The following is an 18081-nucleotide window of genomic DNA, read 5'->3' as shown; positions in this document are numbered from 1 at the left end:
TATAGGCAAACGCGGTAATATTGTGAGGTTAGAAAGCAACAACGTCGTATTACTTGTCATCATGAGAACCAAAATAGCCTAGGCGTGATCAAAATTTTAGAGGTCTAAATTAATTTTACATCACTTTCATTCATACTCCCACTCACCCATGCAGAGGAGGAAATTAGCTACCTGTATTTAATCTAATATGTTCCCACTGTAAGCGCTGGTGGACATGATAGACTTAATCAGTTCACACTGAATCAAAAAGCTCACCAGACAGTGCTTAGCGAGGAACAATGTATTAAGTTTCAAAGACAGGGTCTCTGGGCTTACTACCTAGAAGAGTGATCTATTTTATTTAACAGGATACATTACTCTCAGAGTACAAATAGGCTAACTGTCTGATTTAGTTGCCTTGATTGCAGCCGAGGATATAAATCAAAAAATGGCAACTAATTTACAAGTAACAATTTATTACGTATTTGCCCATTAAACATTTAAGTTACTAGTTGTTTGATTTGGCAGCAGAACATTTTATCACATTTTAAACAAGCAGACAAAAATCTGTAATGAAAAAGGTCAAAGCTGTAACAGCTCTTATCAGGCACAACAGGCCGGTAGGCCTGAGGACAGGAAACATCCTTTTTTTGAGGGAAGGGTAAAAGTGCTGACATTGTCACCAGTTGATGAGACTCTATCCAGGGGATAGGTGAAAACACTTGGGCACAGTGACATCAATTTTCAAGATGATTTAACTCCATGCTTCTGTGTTGGAGGAAAGAAACTTCAGACCCCTGATTTACCTCCGATGACAGCCACGCGGCCCCCGAAACAATGTTTCCAAGGCTACTAGCGAATGACGAGTGGTCACGTCTGTACAGCCGTCCCCATTGGTTTGATTTATGTGACCAGGATCCAATAAAAATGGCAATCAAATCAACCCAGCCACTTTACAGGTAGAGGGCTGTCTGATTGAGTTGTCGAAGGCATGGCTGAGGCTCAGAATGATTATGCTAGGAAACGGAGAAGGGTCCATCTCTCCGCACCCAACAAGGACACCATACATCTCCCCATGCAGCTTTCCTACTCCACTGTGAAATGTATCCAAAATAACTGCACACCTACTGCTTGCCTGCCTCCCCTCTCTGAAGGTTATTTGTCGTCTGAAGGACTCTCCCTGTCAGCGTATGATGAATACCATGTACACAGACAAGAGCAGCGTCAGGTCCAGGATTAGCCGGAAAACTCACTGATCTGTGAATAACCTAAAAAAGAGGAGCTGAAGATTAGCAATGATGCTTTTAGGAATGATCCATCAAACTCAACTACCTCAGTCACTCAAATGAATCATCTCACTTGATTCTTTAACCCAGGAGAAGTACGAGTGACTGCCACGCTACCTGCAGGTCACAGAGATCATTTTGAGGATGTTTATTAAATCAGTGCTATCAATTTTCTTACTGATCATCTTTTATCTGTCCTGTCCTTGGGGATGAGTCAAGCGCACAATGATGTTAAAGGTTGCGGTATTCTACTTATGGCTTACCCATTCAACCTCCAGAGCTCCGCTGGCAATATTGAATTACAGCCATTGCCATAACATACAAATTGATACCTGAAATATGCTCCATATTGTGAAGGCCTGTCTGTCACTTAAGTTAACTCACTTCTGTTAACAGAGCTACTGTACAAAGCAGAACAAAAAAATGAGCAAACAATAATCATGTGAACTATTTGCCTTGGCTTTGAACTAATGACAGTTTAGGCAGGCCTGTTTACTGTGCATGAGGAAGCACACATTCAGGAAGTAAATTGGATCAAAGTACAAGCAGCTGCTTAAGTACTTACTCGCTTCGATAAGCAGAGTGAAATCACCATCATTGTTGCATTAGAGTGACTTGCTTCAGTCACCGCCAGGAAAGGAGACAGGAAGAGGAGAGGGGAGCTGATAGTGTACCAGCTCCATGTGTCATGAAGGAGCCACTGGCTAACAGCCAGCCCGAAAGAGAACAATTGAACATCACTGTTGAGTCTTTTTGCTTTGGAAACACAATCACCTCGTTGGAGAACAGAATGCATTGTACAACAGGTACAAACACATCCTCTGGAATAATAGTCAAGGACGCTGAATTGAATGAAATCAGTCCACACCTTCCAAGACCTACACATTTATGAATATGTTTTGTTTTTTACCCACTGGCTGTGACAGTTACTTCATAATTATTTCATTGAAAAGTTGGCTACAGCAAAAAGTCACCAGGATACAGATTTAAAACATTGAATAAGCCTGTCAGTTGTCATAATCGAACAAGCAAAAGTTTGCGCGGATGTGAAACCAAGGTCCTTCCAATATTTTCTTTTTAAGGGTCACAGCGGTGTGAAAACAAAAATTCTCTGATCCAGAGAATCTGAAATGATCATCTTAAGTTTCCGATGAACTCTGAAGACCTTTCCTCTCCAGCAATGAGGACACAACAGAAAGTTCAAGGATTGAGCAAGTCAGTTGGACTAACATGCCATGGAACAGGAAATAGCCATTCATTGATTTTGTGTGTGTCCAGAAAGATCAATTTTATTCTTCCTTTGTTTTCAGACTACAATGCACTAAAGCTCCTGCAGCAGCAGGATGTGTTTCGTACAAGCACAGTCCAAATGAAGCTATAAATCAAGTGTTGGAGCAGAAACACATAATGTCATCCCCCATAGACCACATACTGTACAGAACCGCACCTCAAACTCCTCCGTTCTGCTTTCATTCTGTCTATACAAACAGTCTGACAATGTCCGACAAACTAATTAATATGACTGTCAAAATATCAAAACAAGGACTATAGAAAATTGTCCAGATTTACAAGACATGCAGGCCTGCCTTTTTTTCTCTCTAAACTCTACAAGTTATCAACCGTTAGATTACAATAGATTGCATTAACTGCTTTATGATCTTTCTGTTGCGCAGTTCGCTGATTAAGTGTGTGTGTGTGTATGTGTGCACAGGCATAAGTGTGTGTGCATATACTGACACTTCTTTAATTGTATTGCACTTGTGCTATCTGCTGCTGGAGTTAACTCGTAAAAGTGAAGTCTCAAGCAGATTCCCAGCGTCTGCCTATTTAAGATTCATAGAAAAGACCATCCACCCCAATCAATATCTACTTGAGATTTAAGTTGCATTATGTGTCCCCTTCACAGGCATGATTTAAAACATCAGCACAAAGTATTCTTAATTTTATTGCCTGCCGTAAATTAAAATTAATGATGCTGACATCCACAATTAACAATGAAAAATGCAGATTCTTATAATTACTTTAGCAGTAATATTGTTTTCAGCCCAGGCTCAAGGTGCTCCTCATATGCTCCTCAACATTCAGTAAAACAGAAAAAGACAGCTTCATTACATTTTATTTGCTATAGGAAACAAAAAAAGGGTCTAACAACAATCCACAGCTCATTGGGGAATATCTCGCCATGCATAATTAAGCAAATTTGATTGGAATTAAGCATGACTTCTTTTGGTTGGGTTTTAATGAATGCAAATCAGGCATCTACATCCCTAAGATTAATTTCAGCCAATTAAAAAACAAAGCTTGTTGGAAAGTGTAAAAGTGTTCAAAGCAGGGCAGCAAAGCAGTTTCTCTCTCCCTCTCCCGTTCCCTCTCTCTCTCTCCTCATCTCATCTTCATAACTTGCACTCAGGAGAATCCCCCCCTCAACTTTGATCATTAGCATGAAGTTACAGGCAAACAGTATGAATTCAAATGCACTGCCAAGATCCTTATACCTTTTTAATCTCAAAGTTGTAACCCCTAATAGTTTCTTTATGCAATTATTGTTTGAGTACTTCCTGCTTTAACACAGATAGGACAGCCAGGCCGTGCTTTCATTGGGAATAAACTCAGATATAAATCTAAATATATTCAAATATTGACACAGTGTGCTAGTTTCTCACTTGTGATGCAAAGTCAAACTTCACTGTGTTAAATATGTCATTGTTCCGGGTTTTGACAGGACAAAATATGACAATTATTCTGCATTAGTTTGCCCACAATAATGTTAGCACAACCTGAAATCAACCTTTATCAGTGTTCAAGAGCATTCAATCCATCTGACTTAAGCACTCAGGAGATCTCATTGTGGTATTTTCCATATGAAGGCACCATTGCACACCAGACCAGTGACAAATAACACAGCTCACACCAGTAACAAATGTCAGTGTCAGGCAGTGTCTACGGCTTATGTAGGTGTTAGTCTCATTATGACAGCCTTTCATTATCCTCCATCTTTCTTTGCACCTATGAATGCAGTGCACAACAGCACTGAGTAAATCCTGATTATTTTGAGAGTCAGACATAAACGCTAATGATTGAGGGCAAGCAGGCACCTTCGGGCTAATGCTAATCTGCCTGCGCCTAGCTCGGAGAACGGCGTGTACATTGATTTGATCTCTCACATCAAAAGACAAACAGTGGTGCAAGTCAGCACTTCCCCAGTCAATGTCATTCCTTGAAGTGATTCCCCCACATGTGCATCTTCATGGGCCCGAGGAGGGCGGGAGGGAATATAGAATTAGGCAATCAGATCTATTGGCATTTCTTTAAAGGAGATGCATGGTGGGAGGAAAGGGTAAAAGTGAGGAAAAGTGTTTCCCCGTTCACCTGCTAGCCCGAGCCAGTTCTGTAAGGCTTGCTGTGTTTAGATTGCATTAATCCCTCTGTCTCTACCTGTTACAGGGCTTTCATTAATGTTGTCTTTTAACATCAAGTCTCCTGCAGAGTGGGGAATAAGTTGAGAGTGCTCAGAACTCTGCAGAAAGTTCAAAGCGCCACAAGAAACCCTTTATGTGTTCCCTTAATCATTCAAAAGCCCATCCTAGTATGCCACTTGCGTAGCTCCTCCATATGACGAGAAGAATTAATATTTGGCCTCTGATGCATTCTTTTTGAAAGAATAAAGGAATGTGAAGGAAAAGCATTATCTATTCAAGGAGCACAGGGAATACTCTGACTGTGTCTCAGTTCTGTTGTAGCTGCTGCGTCTCATTTTGTCTATCGCAGATCACAGGACTGCAGACTGGTATGTTTCTGAGGGAGAATGGAGAGTGGGAAATTGTAGTGTTTTATTAGAACCCTGTGGGAGAGTTTTGTAGAGGCAAGCATGCCATTGAGCCGATTTGCATCATGCTACCAGTGAATAGATATGATAATATTGTGATACTTTGGAAACACTCCCACAAAAGTGTTTTTTATGTGATGATATTTCTGCGGCGAGAGCCTCTGGCCCCCCTCATGATATCTGAAGGGTAAACCCACACTGCCGTTTTATATGGATTAATTTTTTTTTTTCCGGGCTACACCTCCTCAAGTTTAACGGAAGATCGCCACTTGAGTGAGAAAGACTTGTCAAAATAGAAGCCAGAATAATCATTATTTCAGCAGTGTTCTCTATCATTTGTTCTGTTTCAGTTCTTAGTATTTCTTCTCTGTTAGTCCCTCCGTGTTAATGTATTAACTCTGATGCCTTAGGCTTTTCATTTCATTCTGTAAAGCCTCATTGCTATAGAGTTGGCCTTATGCTTACTTTATGCACCAAAGACCACACATTCAAGTTCACTAGAGCAGACCTATGCGCCTTTTGAAACATTTGGACCACGTTATTATGAAAGTATAGTGTTCGTACATTTGTAACTGCAATTGCAACGCAGCCATCAGTGTAAAATTTGCTATTCTAAGTTTCTTGAATGCAACCAGACAGAGAGGGGGAAAAAATGTGTGTACCCTTTATTTTCCACACATAATAACACAACAGAGATTATTATTCAGGGGGTAAAACCAGTGAAAGGCTATTCAGTACATTTGTTTCAGTCTGCCCTTGTCAAAAAAAAAAAAATGAACAGGAAAAATTTGCACAAAGCCTTTAAACATTCTCTGCATTCAATGGTGGCCTTTAAAAGCATTTTAATTAATTTTCATTAAATTGCATTGAACTATTTAAAAAGAGGGTACTGTGGAAAAAGTCTGTCTGCTAGGTGTAGGGCTAAATTGTGTGGAGTGAAGAGATGTTACTGAGAGATGGGAAGCCCAAGGGACAAGCAGGAGGACAATGCTGTCTCTTGGGAGAATTTTATGCTGCTGAAGTGAATTTGAATGCATAAAGGAGAACTCCGGTAAAAAGGGAAAGGGGGGTAAAGCATAGCCTGTGTTCTCCTGGTCCCTTGTGTGGGAAAAGAGGCAGATTACGCCGGTCCTTTTTTTCTTTTTGTTTTCTTCCGCTCTGGCCCTATTCTCGATTACTAATTTAGCATTTTAAGGTCTGTAATTGTGCCGTAAGTACATTCGCTCAACAGTTGCATGTTTTACCCCCACTTACCACTCTTTTTAGTGTCAAATGTGTTGCTCTTCAATGGTAGTTCATTTATTTCTAATGAAAGTATCCATTACCACCACACAAATCTGTTACAGATGTATTGCATTGCAGTAAAAGTGTGGAGCACAAATTTATTGCTTCCACTAAATAACTTACACGTTTCCGCCTAGTTAGTTTGTTTTTCTGCCTCTTTGTCGGCTCGATATCTCAACAGATTTGCACAAAACTTGGTAGACAGATGGGACGTATGCCAAGAAGTGGTGTATTAGATTTGGGTAGTGATCTGGATGTAGGTGTCTTATGTCACTGGTAGAAATAACAGAAACTTGATAGTAACAATTTTTTAAAGATTTCTTTTAATAATGATTGCATTGTTTACACTGTCTGTGCACCTCACTGAACATGAATGTTTTCAGCCCAACATCAGACAACGGCAAAACAAACAAAAAAACAAAAAACCCCAAAACAACAAAAAACAAAAAGCAATATGCAACGTATTCGTATCAGCACATTTTCCTGCTCAGGCAGGCAACGCCCCGCACATTCTGCCTTCTTAGTTTTCCTGTTTGGTCTGCCCTCTTTACTTTGTCCCTTATCTGAGCATCATTCATTCCTCCTCCGTGATCCTGCGCTTGGCTGTGGTCTGCGTGGCTTGGCACCCTCCCATTCCTCCCCTACCACACTAAAGACACTGCTCTGCACTGTTCTTTGTCTTCAGCTAAAAGCAGAGGGCTTTGAGTGTATGAGGGCATTACTTTTTGATATGTAGCAACCTCACCTGTTTGCTTTACACCTTGCCATTATGTCTGCCTGCATCTTGATCTATTCCTTTATGCATCTAATGTTGAAAAAGTCGATATCAGCAACGTGATCAAGTAAAAAGGATGAGTAAAATAATATTTAGATTGTCTTGGCTAAACCAGCCATCAGGTCCTGTCTGGTCTTTGAACCACAGTAAACAAGACAGACTTACTCCATACAAAAATACAGTGTGTCAAAGCATTAAAAAACCTGTAATAATACTGTAAACATAACTGAATAATGCTCTGGGAACAGTGACCAAAATTTTGTAGAACAGGCAGAGTCAGGAAAGACTACTGCAATCAGCATTAACTACATTGCAGTTGATGTGTCCTGTGCTCCTGTAGAGGTCACTGTTGTGTGTTACCTGCATGTCACACTGGGATTGTATCAGCACCCACAATGCTTTACTTTATGGAGTTTGCAGCAAACACTGTGACATTGAAATAAACTAAGTATGTGAGCAAGAGAAGGATTACGAAGTTGATTGGGTGTAATGTCTAGTACAAACAACATCCTTTCAAAAAGAAAAAGTTTATTGGTGCTTAATCTGCACAATGATGAACAGTAATTATTTTTTTATGCCAGTGTTAATCATGCTGTACCAGTGCTAAGTTAATTTGGACCAAATAAAAAATCTTATGTACATATGTCTGAAGGCATCTTAGAATTGTAGGATTATTTTCTTTCTGGAAGAAGCACATTATGCTAATCACAAAATCCCTATATTTGTGTATCTTCGAGATGATTGGAGCAAGCAATTATGAGTGGGCTTTATTACCGAGAACACAAATTAGATACTATGAATCAGTTCATCCCAAGCATTTGTATGTGCCATTTAACTCTGAAATCCTTGTTTATTAAACTGCAGTTGCACATATGAATCGACTCTTTGGCATTAATCATGAAGTACAAGGGCCCAGATGGTACATTCTTAGCCAAGCTTGAATTAATACGAAAGGTTGAATCGCTGTTGCATCGAGATCCTCTCAAGGATCTTTGAAGAATGACATGAATAATCATTATTGTTGGATGCATAGTTTATTAAGTCAGCAGAGCATAGTGACCTACTGCAAACTGAGACACGTGGCGGTGCCCTGCCAAGACTTTTTGATATATTGCAGCTTTGATACTAAAATGAAGAATGGCTTCTTGTATTAACTCGTAATATATAAAATTTTAGTATCATATCATGCACCATAATATGAGCATCATACGGTGATCATGATAAATAAACACGACTATGTGACACTAACAATGGCTACACATCACTGACTCCTTACAATTTTACAGCCTGTTGATGCTGTTGAATTGGTGAGCAGCTTGCATTTAGCTTGGTGTACAGTAGAGTAATTTGAAGTTGGTCTGTTGGTGTTCATTTTAATGATACAGTGATCTGTCCTGGATTATCATGGAGTATGAGTGCTGAGTCTGACCATAACTAATCAGGTTTTGGCCAAACCCAGATAAGCCATATACAAATTGTAATGGTTAGCAGGTGAATACAGTGGAGCATGGAGAAGCTAATCCAAATATTTTCCCTGGGAGTTGGTAGAGACTAGCCTGGCTCTCGCCAGACCCTTGTAGTTCCGCAAAGCTCCACCAGAGGCGCTACGCTCAGCTTCACACAAGGGTCTGGACTCGAGGCCAATGCAAACTTCTTCCCCGGAGCAAAAAATAATGAACCAATCAGGATCGCCGGGCGGGACTTTCTGAGGTGTGACGTAGCGCTGAAGCGACTGTTTGAGTCAAACAACAATGGCGGCTCGCAGTGAGTGGCTGAAGTAGCACGTCATTCAAGATAACGGACAAGTGGTTTATCCAATCACATACAAGATTTTTTTACAAGGCCCCGCCTTCTGAAATGAATCGCCTATGGAGCAGTCCCAGACCCTTGTGTGGAGCTCAGCGTAGCTTTGCGGAACTACAAGACTACTGGCGAGAGCCAGGCTAGGTAGAGACCAAAACAGAGCTAAAAGACTAGTAAATATTGGACTTTTGTTAAATGGCCAGCAACATGGCTTAAAAGTAATGTTATTTAGTCCATAACTAAAGAAATTGAGACAAATAGCTAGCAAGTTAGCATGTGGCCAATAACATTTTTGGCCAATAGGGCAATGGAAACAAGTTGTAAGACCTACATATCATCCCACCGAATAATATTTTCATGTATGCATGTCATGATATAGTAGATAGAGGAATAACTAAATGAAAGCCACACTGAGCAGAGAGAGCATGATAGAGATACTATTGTCAACAAGGTTTTCTACTAACTGTCCCAGTGACTCACCTGGTGAGCTCACCTGGATTATTACTTCATGCGTAGCATCGATCTTGAAATGCTGTGATCATTGATGACTAAGTGAACAATTAAACGATTGATATGTCAACCCAAAGGTCAACCTGACGCTGTTGGTTTGTTGTAGTCAGTGTAATACACCTGTTCCATGGACTTGCTGCTGGTCTTTTCTTATACATCATCTAACTTATTCCTTGGCTCCCGTAATGATTATAAAGGTCGCTACAGGTCAATAAAACTAACTATGGGTCATAGTAATTTGCAGGCACACATGACCTATGGGGTGTTTTTTTCCTTTTAAAGAGAGGACAATCTTTTTAAATCTCATGTGTAATGCTACTATGACCAATTCCATGTACAGTATCTTAAACCAATATAATTCAAGAGGAAGACAAACAAAGTGTCAAATGGCAAGATTTTGGTGTATGTGGTACTGTCCAGCTGCACTACCTGTGAAATGTTTGGAGGTGTTTCTATTATTTTGTCGTATCATTCAAACCAATAAGGATGGGCTAAACAACAGACACACCTCTTTGTATAATATAACACATTAAATGACATCATCCATGGTGATTATACAGTTAACCTAACAGTTTCAACAAAAATGGGACATTATAACCTTAATGATGGTAGGATTCATTGTAGGACAGTTGTATTAGACTGCATAGTGTTAGCTCTAACCTCAATAAACTGACAGCTGAGTGCATATCCATTCACTGGTCATTATTACACACAATATAATCCTATTTCTTTTGTTCCATACAAACGGTCCTTTTACACTTTGCTTTGGCGTCGCATTTAATGTATTCCAGCTTAGCAGAGTTCTTGATTCCAAAGGACATTGCATCTCATTTCTTGTCACTTGTCGCCTAAATTCCTAAAGGTACAATTAGCATTTTGTTTGACGAAATGTTGAAAGGTTCATAGATTGATATTTGCAAAAAATGTAGCAGGGTGTTTTTTTCCAAATGCAAATTCTGACATTTATTAACTTTTATTACAGATACTCTGTTTATGGATTGTAAAACTCTGCATAGATTTAATGGGAATAAAGTAAAATTACAATGTTTAAACACAATCAGTATGGCAAACCAGCAAGTGTGTAATTTAGTGTTGTGTGGCAATGAAATGTTTTACGGGCCTTGATTTATGTCCTGTGCATGGCATTTCTAATGAGAGAGACCAACATTGCAGTGTGCCTGTGTTCCAGGAAACTACATTTACAGCAGATCTTTTTTCTCAAGAGTGTTTTTCCCCTGTGAAATAATGTCAGCACTTTCCCACCTTCAAAGTCCTTTTGTTTCCAGATCTATTAACAATTCTAATTGTACAGGAACACTTGTTAAGTAAGGCTGGTAAATAAAGCAGGAAACGCATTATTTCCTTTTAGTGCAGATTAAAGGTACAGCTATGCTGGGTTGAAACACATTAATGAGGTTTTAAATAAAAATGCTGGCAGGGAATTTACACCGCTGACTGGTTTAACTGCAGTAAGCAGTTGATTTTCCTTGATGTTAAAGGGGAACATTATTTCACCCACTAATGAAAAATACATCTTTCCACCCTCCTATCTGTTAATTAACATGTTTGTGTTAAGGGATTTTCAAAAAGGAATACAATCGTTTTCAATCTGATTAAAGTAAGTGATACATAATAGGGAGGTTGTTTTCCTTGGGTCCTTCTGTTAATTGAATAGCTTTGTATGACTTGGAATGTTTTTCCTAGTCACAACAATTCGCCTGGACCTTGCTGCTCGGGATGCCCCTATCTTAATTACGGATCGTTTTCCAAATGTGGTTCAATTTCCTCAGCAGGACAGTTTCTGTTAACTGCTATTTTTAAGGCCAATAACAACGTCAAAGCTAGGGATGATTAAAGCAATTAAAGTTTCCCTTTGTTTTCTAAGCACAGCGAGATAGGCCTGCCTGTTTGTACAGCATTTATTAAACATTTACTAAATGGAATTGAATCTGTCATCGATGAAGTTTTCCGAGACAATTACCTTTTAGCATGGCAAACACTGTTTCGCTCAGCTAACGTCTCACAGCTTATGGCTGTGATTAGCCATTTGATTTCATCAAGCCAAACTAAAATCCTCTAGTGGAGAGAGAGAGGGTGAGTGAGGAGAGAGAGGGAGAGAGAGGAAGAGAGGGAGAGGGGTTTAAATATAGTTTTACCATCGGAATTTCTCAATTAGCATACCACATTTTCTCCATTAGATAAAACTGCCTTTAGAGAGCTGGCTGGTTTAATCTGTTTAATGTCCGTGTAAACTATAATCTCCTGATTCTAAAAAGAAATCCCTTAAGGACATCATTCGCATACACTCTTCATAAGACAGTTTTTGAAAGACATGATCGAGTGCAGCTTTTAAAATGGGACTGAATGGTGATGGGTTGTTATGCCTATCATGCTTTTCTTTTCTGTGGTGCATGGATTGTGCAAGTGGTGGTTTCACTTGCTTGAGTTTAGCTAATCATTAGTAATTACGCTTTTACAAGCTTGTCCTTGCTTGACTGTCACCACAACGTACAGTGCTGCTGCATTTAAGATCGTCCCAGTAGTTCTATAGGTTTATGTGAGTGCTCAGTCTTCTGCTTAGTAATTCTACGAGTGTCATGGCAACAGTCTGTTGTCCCCGAAGTCATATGTTACATTAAGTCACTCCTCTTGAAAGATGGCAGTTGCTGTTTTCCAGAGATAATATGAAAGAGATATCACCACGCAACACGATACATGAATCAAACTTTGATCTCAGATTGAATCAGAAGTGTATCAGGCTGTTTGTCCACATTACTGCCAATCACAGCAGCGCACGGCCGTTATATGGATAGAGAAATCAGGATTTGTTGTTATCCTATTGAACGATGAGCAGAGAGAAATCAGAGTGTTTACATGCATATCATTGCCTTCCATCATACACTGCGGGCTGTATGAATTAGGGCCTGCAAACACAGCCTCATTCTCCTTGCATCACGCCAAGAGTCACTCCATTGATTACCCTTCCCCGCTCCCAGGAAATGGCTCATGCATCTCGTGTACATTATAACAAATGTTCTCTTTGCATTACAATTGAATTGTGATTGTTATGTTCAATCAATGGGGAAAGGTCATGGGATCGCTCCTGCCAGCGCTTTAATGGAGAAGTCGATGAGGATTCATTTTAATCACTGCGGCTGTGGCAGAATGAGCACAACACTGAGAGACTGTCAATGGCCCGGTAATTACCGCTGTTTATACAGGTTTCTGCTTTAGCAATTTAGATATCCACAAATCTCTCTGTTTCTTGCACCCCAGTTATATTGGAAGCTGCGTGGCATCAAATGAAGTACTGTAGGATGTGGGCCGTGACTGCTCTAATTGTGCAACTATCGGAGAGGCTGGCTCTTTGAAAATGAAGTGAGCTTTATTTGCTCCTCTTTTGAGCAGTTATATTAGCAGAAAGCTGTTATATTGCATGGTTTGTTTGAAGGAGCATTCTATTAGCGTATCTGGAACCTAGTCCTGCCATTTGCACTTATATCAAGAGGTGGAAGATTGTACTTCACCCATATTTATAGTGCACACCTTTCTTTCTTTTCTTTTCTTTTTTGATTTTATTTGCTTTTCAGGTGGATTGGCAAAACACAGTGCTTCACAACACAGCCACGGCACACACAAACAACACCACATAAAGTTTCAACATCCACTGCCCATTTGACCACCACCACTCACCCGAGCCCAGACCCCACGATCCTCAGCCCCCACCCCCAACCCCAAATCATCTGATTCTATAATGCCATTACTCTGGAAGAGATTTTGATTCACTGCAATGTTCAGAACCTCAACAACATACATGTTGCTGATGTGTAGTTAATGTCACATGCGTAAGGTGACTGAACTTTCACTTACAAGTTCGGTCAGAATTGGTTTGTGAACAACTGTAAAGTGTAAAGTGCCTGTTCCATATAACATGTGTATAAATTGTTAGACAAAAAAAACCCATTGGAAACATTAGGCATCTCCGATTCCTTGCACACAAATCCAAACGCCATAAATATTCATTTCAAAGCCGCATTTTAAACAACCAAACTATAAGACAAAACAACAACAACAACAAAACAGCAGTAAATCTCACTGAAGACTCTGAGACAGAACAGTAAAGAAAAGCTATACTTTTTTGGAAAGACATTGATGTGTCCAGTGCTGAATATTATTGCACAGCCTTGGCCATCAGAGTGCTCCCTGACATCACCTCTTTACCCCAAAGTGGCATGTTTGTGTTGGACTGTGACTAAGGATAGATGGGGTCAAAGCAGTGTAACCTTTGAGAAACAAATATTCATGATCAATAAGTGCTTTATTCCAAGCATCTAAATGATTCTTATGTCTGAAGCTGCCTCCCCCTCCTCTTATTTGCCCATGCAGAAAAACAGTTTGAAGATTTATGCGGACTAGGTAAAAGGACATTTTAAAAGACTACACAGTATCACTGCTTCCAAATGTCATGTAATCATAGGTTAGAGGAGAGTGCTGGGCACAGAGAGCTAAGTGATGTTACAGATAATGAATTGCCTCTGAAATATAATACATACTGAGTATGATTCTTTGTTCCAAGCTCTGTACACCAACTCTGCACAATTAAAGTTATTTATCTCTCTCGTTTTTTAAGTTCATCAATTATATTGTGATACACTTAATGTCCATAAGAGGATGATGTATGATTGGTCTAATTATTTCTTATTCACCATGCTTTCTAAAGCATATCAATTTTGTTAATACCATGTAATTAAAACACGTCAGTGCGCTACAAGTTGCTGGCTGTATTAATGACTATGAAAATTATTTTAATTAAATAGCCAATTATAGAAAAATCCTAACCATGAGAATTGACATTTAAATGAATTCAATTTAAATTGCTTTTCAACATTGTTTTATCAAAGCTTTATGGGGTGAATAAATTATTACATCAAACAATATACTGTGTCATTGATCATACACAAGTCTTGTCCCATATCTGTACATTTTCAAACACTTTCCTGATGCCATACATCATACTGGGTGATTACGTTTTGACATAGTCATTTGTTTACCGCAATCTCATCCACATGTACTGTACTTCTGTGTACTTTGAGGAAAGCGCAAAACTGTTTATGCGACTTAGTTCGGTCACGCTGGAAACTTCATTGACGACCCCAATTTCCAACTATTTCTGCAAGGACAGTTTTAAACTGTCGCCACTTAGTTCCATAATGCCTGAAGGAAATATACGGCACATTTTTTTTGTCACAAGTAAACACTTTTCCTAGTAAGCAGCTTCCTCCCAAGACAGGTTCCCACCCATGACTTTAACATGCAGTAATGATTTTGCTTTTCAGCACAATTGTATCAACAAAGTATTGTGGTGTAAAATCACTATGCAGACTTTATTTTGGTGTTATGCTGTGTTTTCATAACTGGGGTCAAACACACGCAGCCCACCCAGTCTGTTGAAAGGCCTTTGTATCTAAAACATCATACATATCCTGTGGTGCCTTTTAATACCTATTAGGCTCCTCATATTTCCCTTTTTCCCTCCTGCATAATGTTAATGAAAGTCATTTTTCAGACATTACAAGCACAATGATTTGCAGTTAACCCATGCAAACAAGAGAAATAGTGGGCAAACTGTTGTGACATTCATTGTATATAATGAAATCTTAATATGGTGCATATTTAAGTGAAAGGTTAGCAACATAAAGGGCAAATGGATTGCCTGGCAATGAATTTTAAGCAGCTATTGATTTTACACTACAAGCTACCTCTTTCCCTGAATGATAATTTTGAAATGGCACACTGCTTATCTTAAAGCTGATCTGACACAACAGGACAACAGGAATACACAGAATATTAAGGCAAATGCTGACTGTGATGAGCAACGCGGCTCTTGATGACTTATATTTTCATATTACGCGTCTCCAGACCCACCGGTTAATTGGAAATCCAAGGAAATGAGCGCAACGCAAGTTAGGGGATGGAAAGTTAAAAAAAACAAAAAAAAAACCCTTACAGTTGTGCTGACTCAAACTGATTCTTAAACATCACTTTAATTTCTGCAAAACACCCTGCAAATCAGAGTTTGTTAAGTCCACTTTCGGTTCTGCTGTACCTTGTATATATACGCTGAGCATTGTTTACAAGTCCTATCTAACACACTGAATCTCTGTAGAGGGGATTCTCTTAATTGTCTGAGGTGGGGATAATTGTGCTGCTTGTTTACATAATGTAGTGTTAAACCAACCTCACTGATTTATTAGAAAATGCACTGCACTTTGTGATGTAGTTCCTCTGCACATGTAAACTCTATATAAACAGCTCGTATTGTACTGTATATGAACTTGACCCCTCGTTACAGTGCTGCAGTCCTCCCCTCTCTGCCTTTATCCTTCTTTCCTCTTCTGTCTGAGTTTGAGATTGAGGGAAAGTTTGAGAGTTCATGTTGCAGCTGGGTTAAGCTTAGTTCAGCACTCAGCATCATGAAATACTATAACCCCTAAACAAACCGGTGTTCAGTCTGGGGGGTTGAGCTGTATCTGTACCATCTTGATACTACATCTCTGTGAAAGTCATTTCTAAAAGCAAACAGTTTTTTTTTTCTTTGTATGATTGGTATATAAATGTTTCTTATTTATTTTATAAGTTTTAACCTATAGTAGACTATATAACCCAGGTTTCTCACACCACCTCTAACACAGTATAATCGGTTCTGGCAACATAAATATTTTGGTTTCACTCAGGTAGTGCTTTCATTATCTACAGCAAATTTGACTTCATTAACAATTTTAACAACATTGCCCGAGGACACAGTTTGACATGTTCATCTGCTCATCTGTAACTGTTACATAATAAAATAATAATAGTTATATTTAGCATTGAGCTTGAAATGGACAGTAAGTGGAAGACATGAAGCGCTGCACTTGTAGTACGACAGAACTTATATAACTGAGTCTGCTCTAGTGGTGATTACAAACTTTAATTAAATGAGTGTAGTTGTGCATGCAGTATACATTGTAATGTAAATAGTGTTTTAGCTTGCGTACAAAACTTCCATCTCTCAAAAACAACCGTGACCTCATGCCGGTGTTATGCTGTTACTTCATACAAAAAAGCTTCAGCTGCTTTGCTTGTGTAAATACAATATCCAGACAGGACTAATTAAATGAGACATATTTTCCCTGGTCACAGATAGGGTGTACCTTGAACAGTGAGTCATTATGCTCAGTCAGAAAATATGACATCAGAATTAAAGTTTCAAAACCATTTCAGTATTAATCCCTTGATGGAAAAAAAAAAAAGAAAAAGTTTGCAGAACAGTCTCAGAGTGTAAGCAAACACAAAGTGCAAAGATTTTTTTTTTCCCCCAAACATTTTCTTGCTAAAACATGATTAATTCTCAATTCAGAAACAGTGTGGATTTGCATACAGTACATGTGGATGGCAGGTGTAATCGGTGTGCTTGTTTAATAACTGAAATTTAAAGACAGAACCACTGAGTAGATGGTTGTTTTTGACCACAGGGGGGAAAAAAATCATGCAAATCATTTACACGATCATGATCCGATATAACCGGATCTCTCATGCGTGGCATAAACAAAGCTACATCTTAACAGACCTGAAACATTTCAGTGGTAGCCAGTACCCAGTTATCTGTTCTTCAAAGGCTTTCACTGTCCCCTAGCTCCTCCCTCTCTGTACCGTGTGACAACAACAACTCATCCACAGAGCGGAGCTGCACTTTTCAGCTCATTTTCCTCCTGTCATTCCTGCTCCTATCTTTGATCATTGTCCCGCCGCTCAGCCCCCCCAAAACCCTCACTCAGCACGCCTTTTTTCCGGCAGCTCTTTTTACTTCCCAACTTATCTGAGGAGCTAAACTCTCGTGGATTCTTTCATTTAGGGGTGTCTCGGCAGGCTGGGTTTTATACTTTGAACTTCGGCTACTCTCTTCCCCTCCTGTAGGTGACCATGGCCGTACCGGCTGCTCTGATCCCACCAACTCCTCTGGTCCCACCGCCTCCGATCTCGACTCCCTCCGCAACGACGTCCCCGCCGTCGACAACTTCATCACCATCTCCATCCCTGGCCCCCCCATCCGGACCCGGACAGAACCTGTTCAGATCAGAGCTCCTCGCCACCGGCAGCCCGGGCATCCCGAACGCGGGTCTTCCCCCCAGCAAACCCGTGTACTCGACCCCGTCGCCTGTTGAAAACATACCGCAAAACAATGAGTGCAAGATGGTCGAGTTGCGCGGTGCCAAAGTGGCTTCTTTCACCGTGGACGGCTGCGAGCTCATCTGCCTTCCTCAGGCTTTCGACCTGTTCCTGAAGCACCTGGTCGGCGGACTGCACACGGTCTACACCAAGCTGAAGCGGCTAGAGATCACGCCGGTGGTGTGCAATGTGGAGCAGGTCCGCATCCTCAGAGGACTCGGCGCCATCCAGCCCGGGGTGAACCGCTGTAAACTCATCTCCAGAAAAGACTTCGAGACTCTATACAACGACTGCACCAATGCGAGGTTAGTGGCGAGCAGTGTACGGCTTTTCTTTTTTCTTTTTCTTTTTTGGTTTAAATGTCTTTGCGGACCGCCGTGCGTAAAGGCGCAGCAGCAAGAAAGGGGGAG

The 18081-nt window shown here is 40.1% G+C and overlaps 1 protein-coding gene across 2 annotated transcripts in view; it reads left to right on the top strand.

The window, feature by feature from the left end:
* Positions 1 to 16420: 16420 nt before the first annotated feature.
* The window catches only part of dachd (dachshund d), a 93872-nt gene continuing 92211 nt past the window's right edge, over positions 16421 to 18081 (top strand). For both annotated transcript variants that reach the window (XM_085764278.1, XM_085764277.1), the window contains exon 1: positions 16421 to 17976. In XM_085764278.1, coding sequence (XP_085620404.1) covers positions 17426 to 17976 — 551 coding nt within the window. In that variant the 5' untranslated portion in view covers positions 16421 to 17425. The remainder of the gene's footprint in view (positions 17977 to 18081) is intronic.

The sequence above is a fragment of the Trachurus japonicus genome, chromosome 21 (assembly GCF_045865225.1).
Source record: "Trachurus japonicus isolate A0001 chromosome 21, Traja_1.0".
Classification (NCBI taxonomy): Eukaryota; Metazoa; Chordata; class Actinopteri; order Carangiformes; family Carangidae; genus Trachurus; species Trachurus japonicus.
The sequence above is the reverse complement of the archived record's forward strand: the minus strand, read 5'-3'. Positions and strand labels throughout refer to the sequence as shown.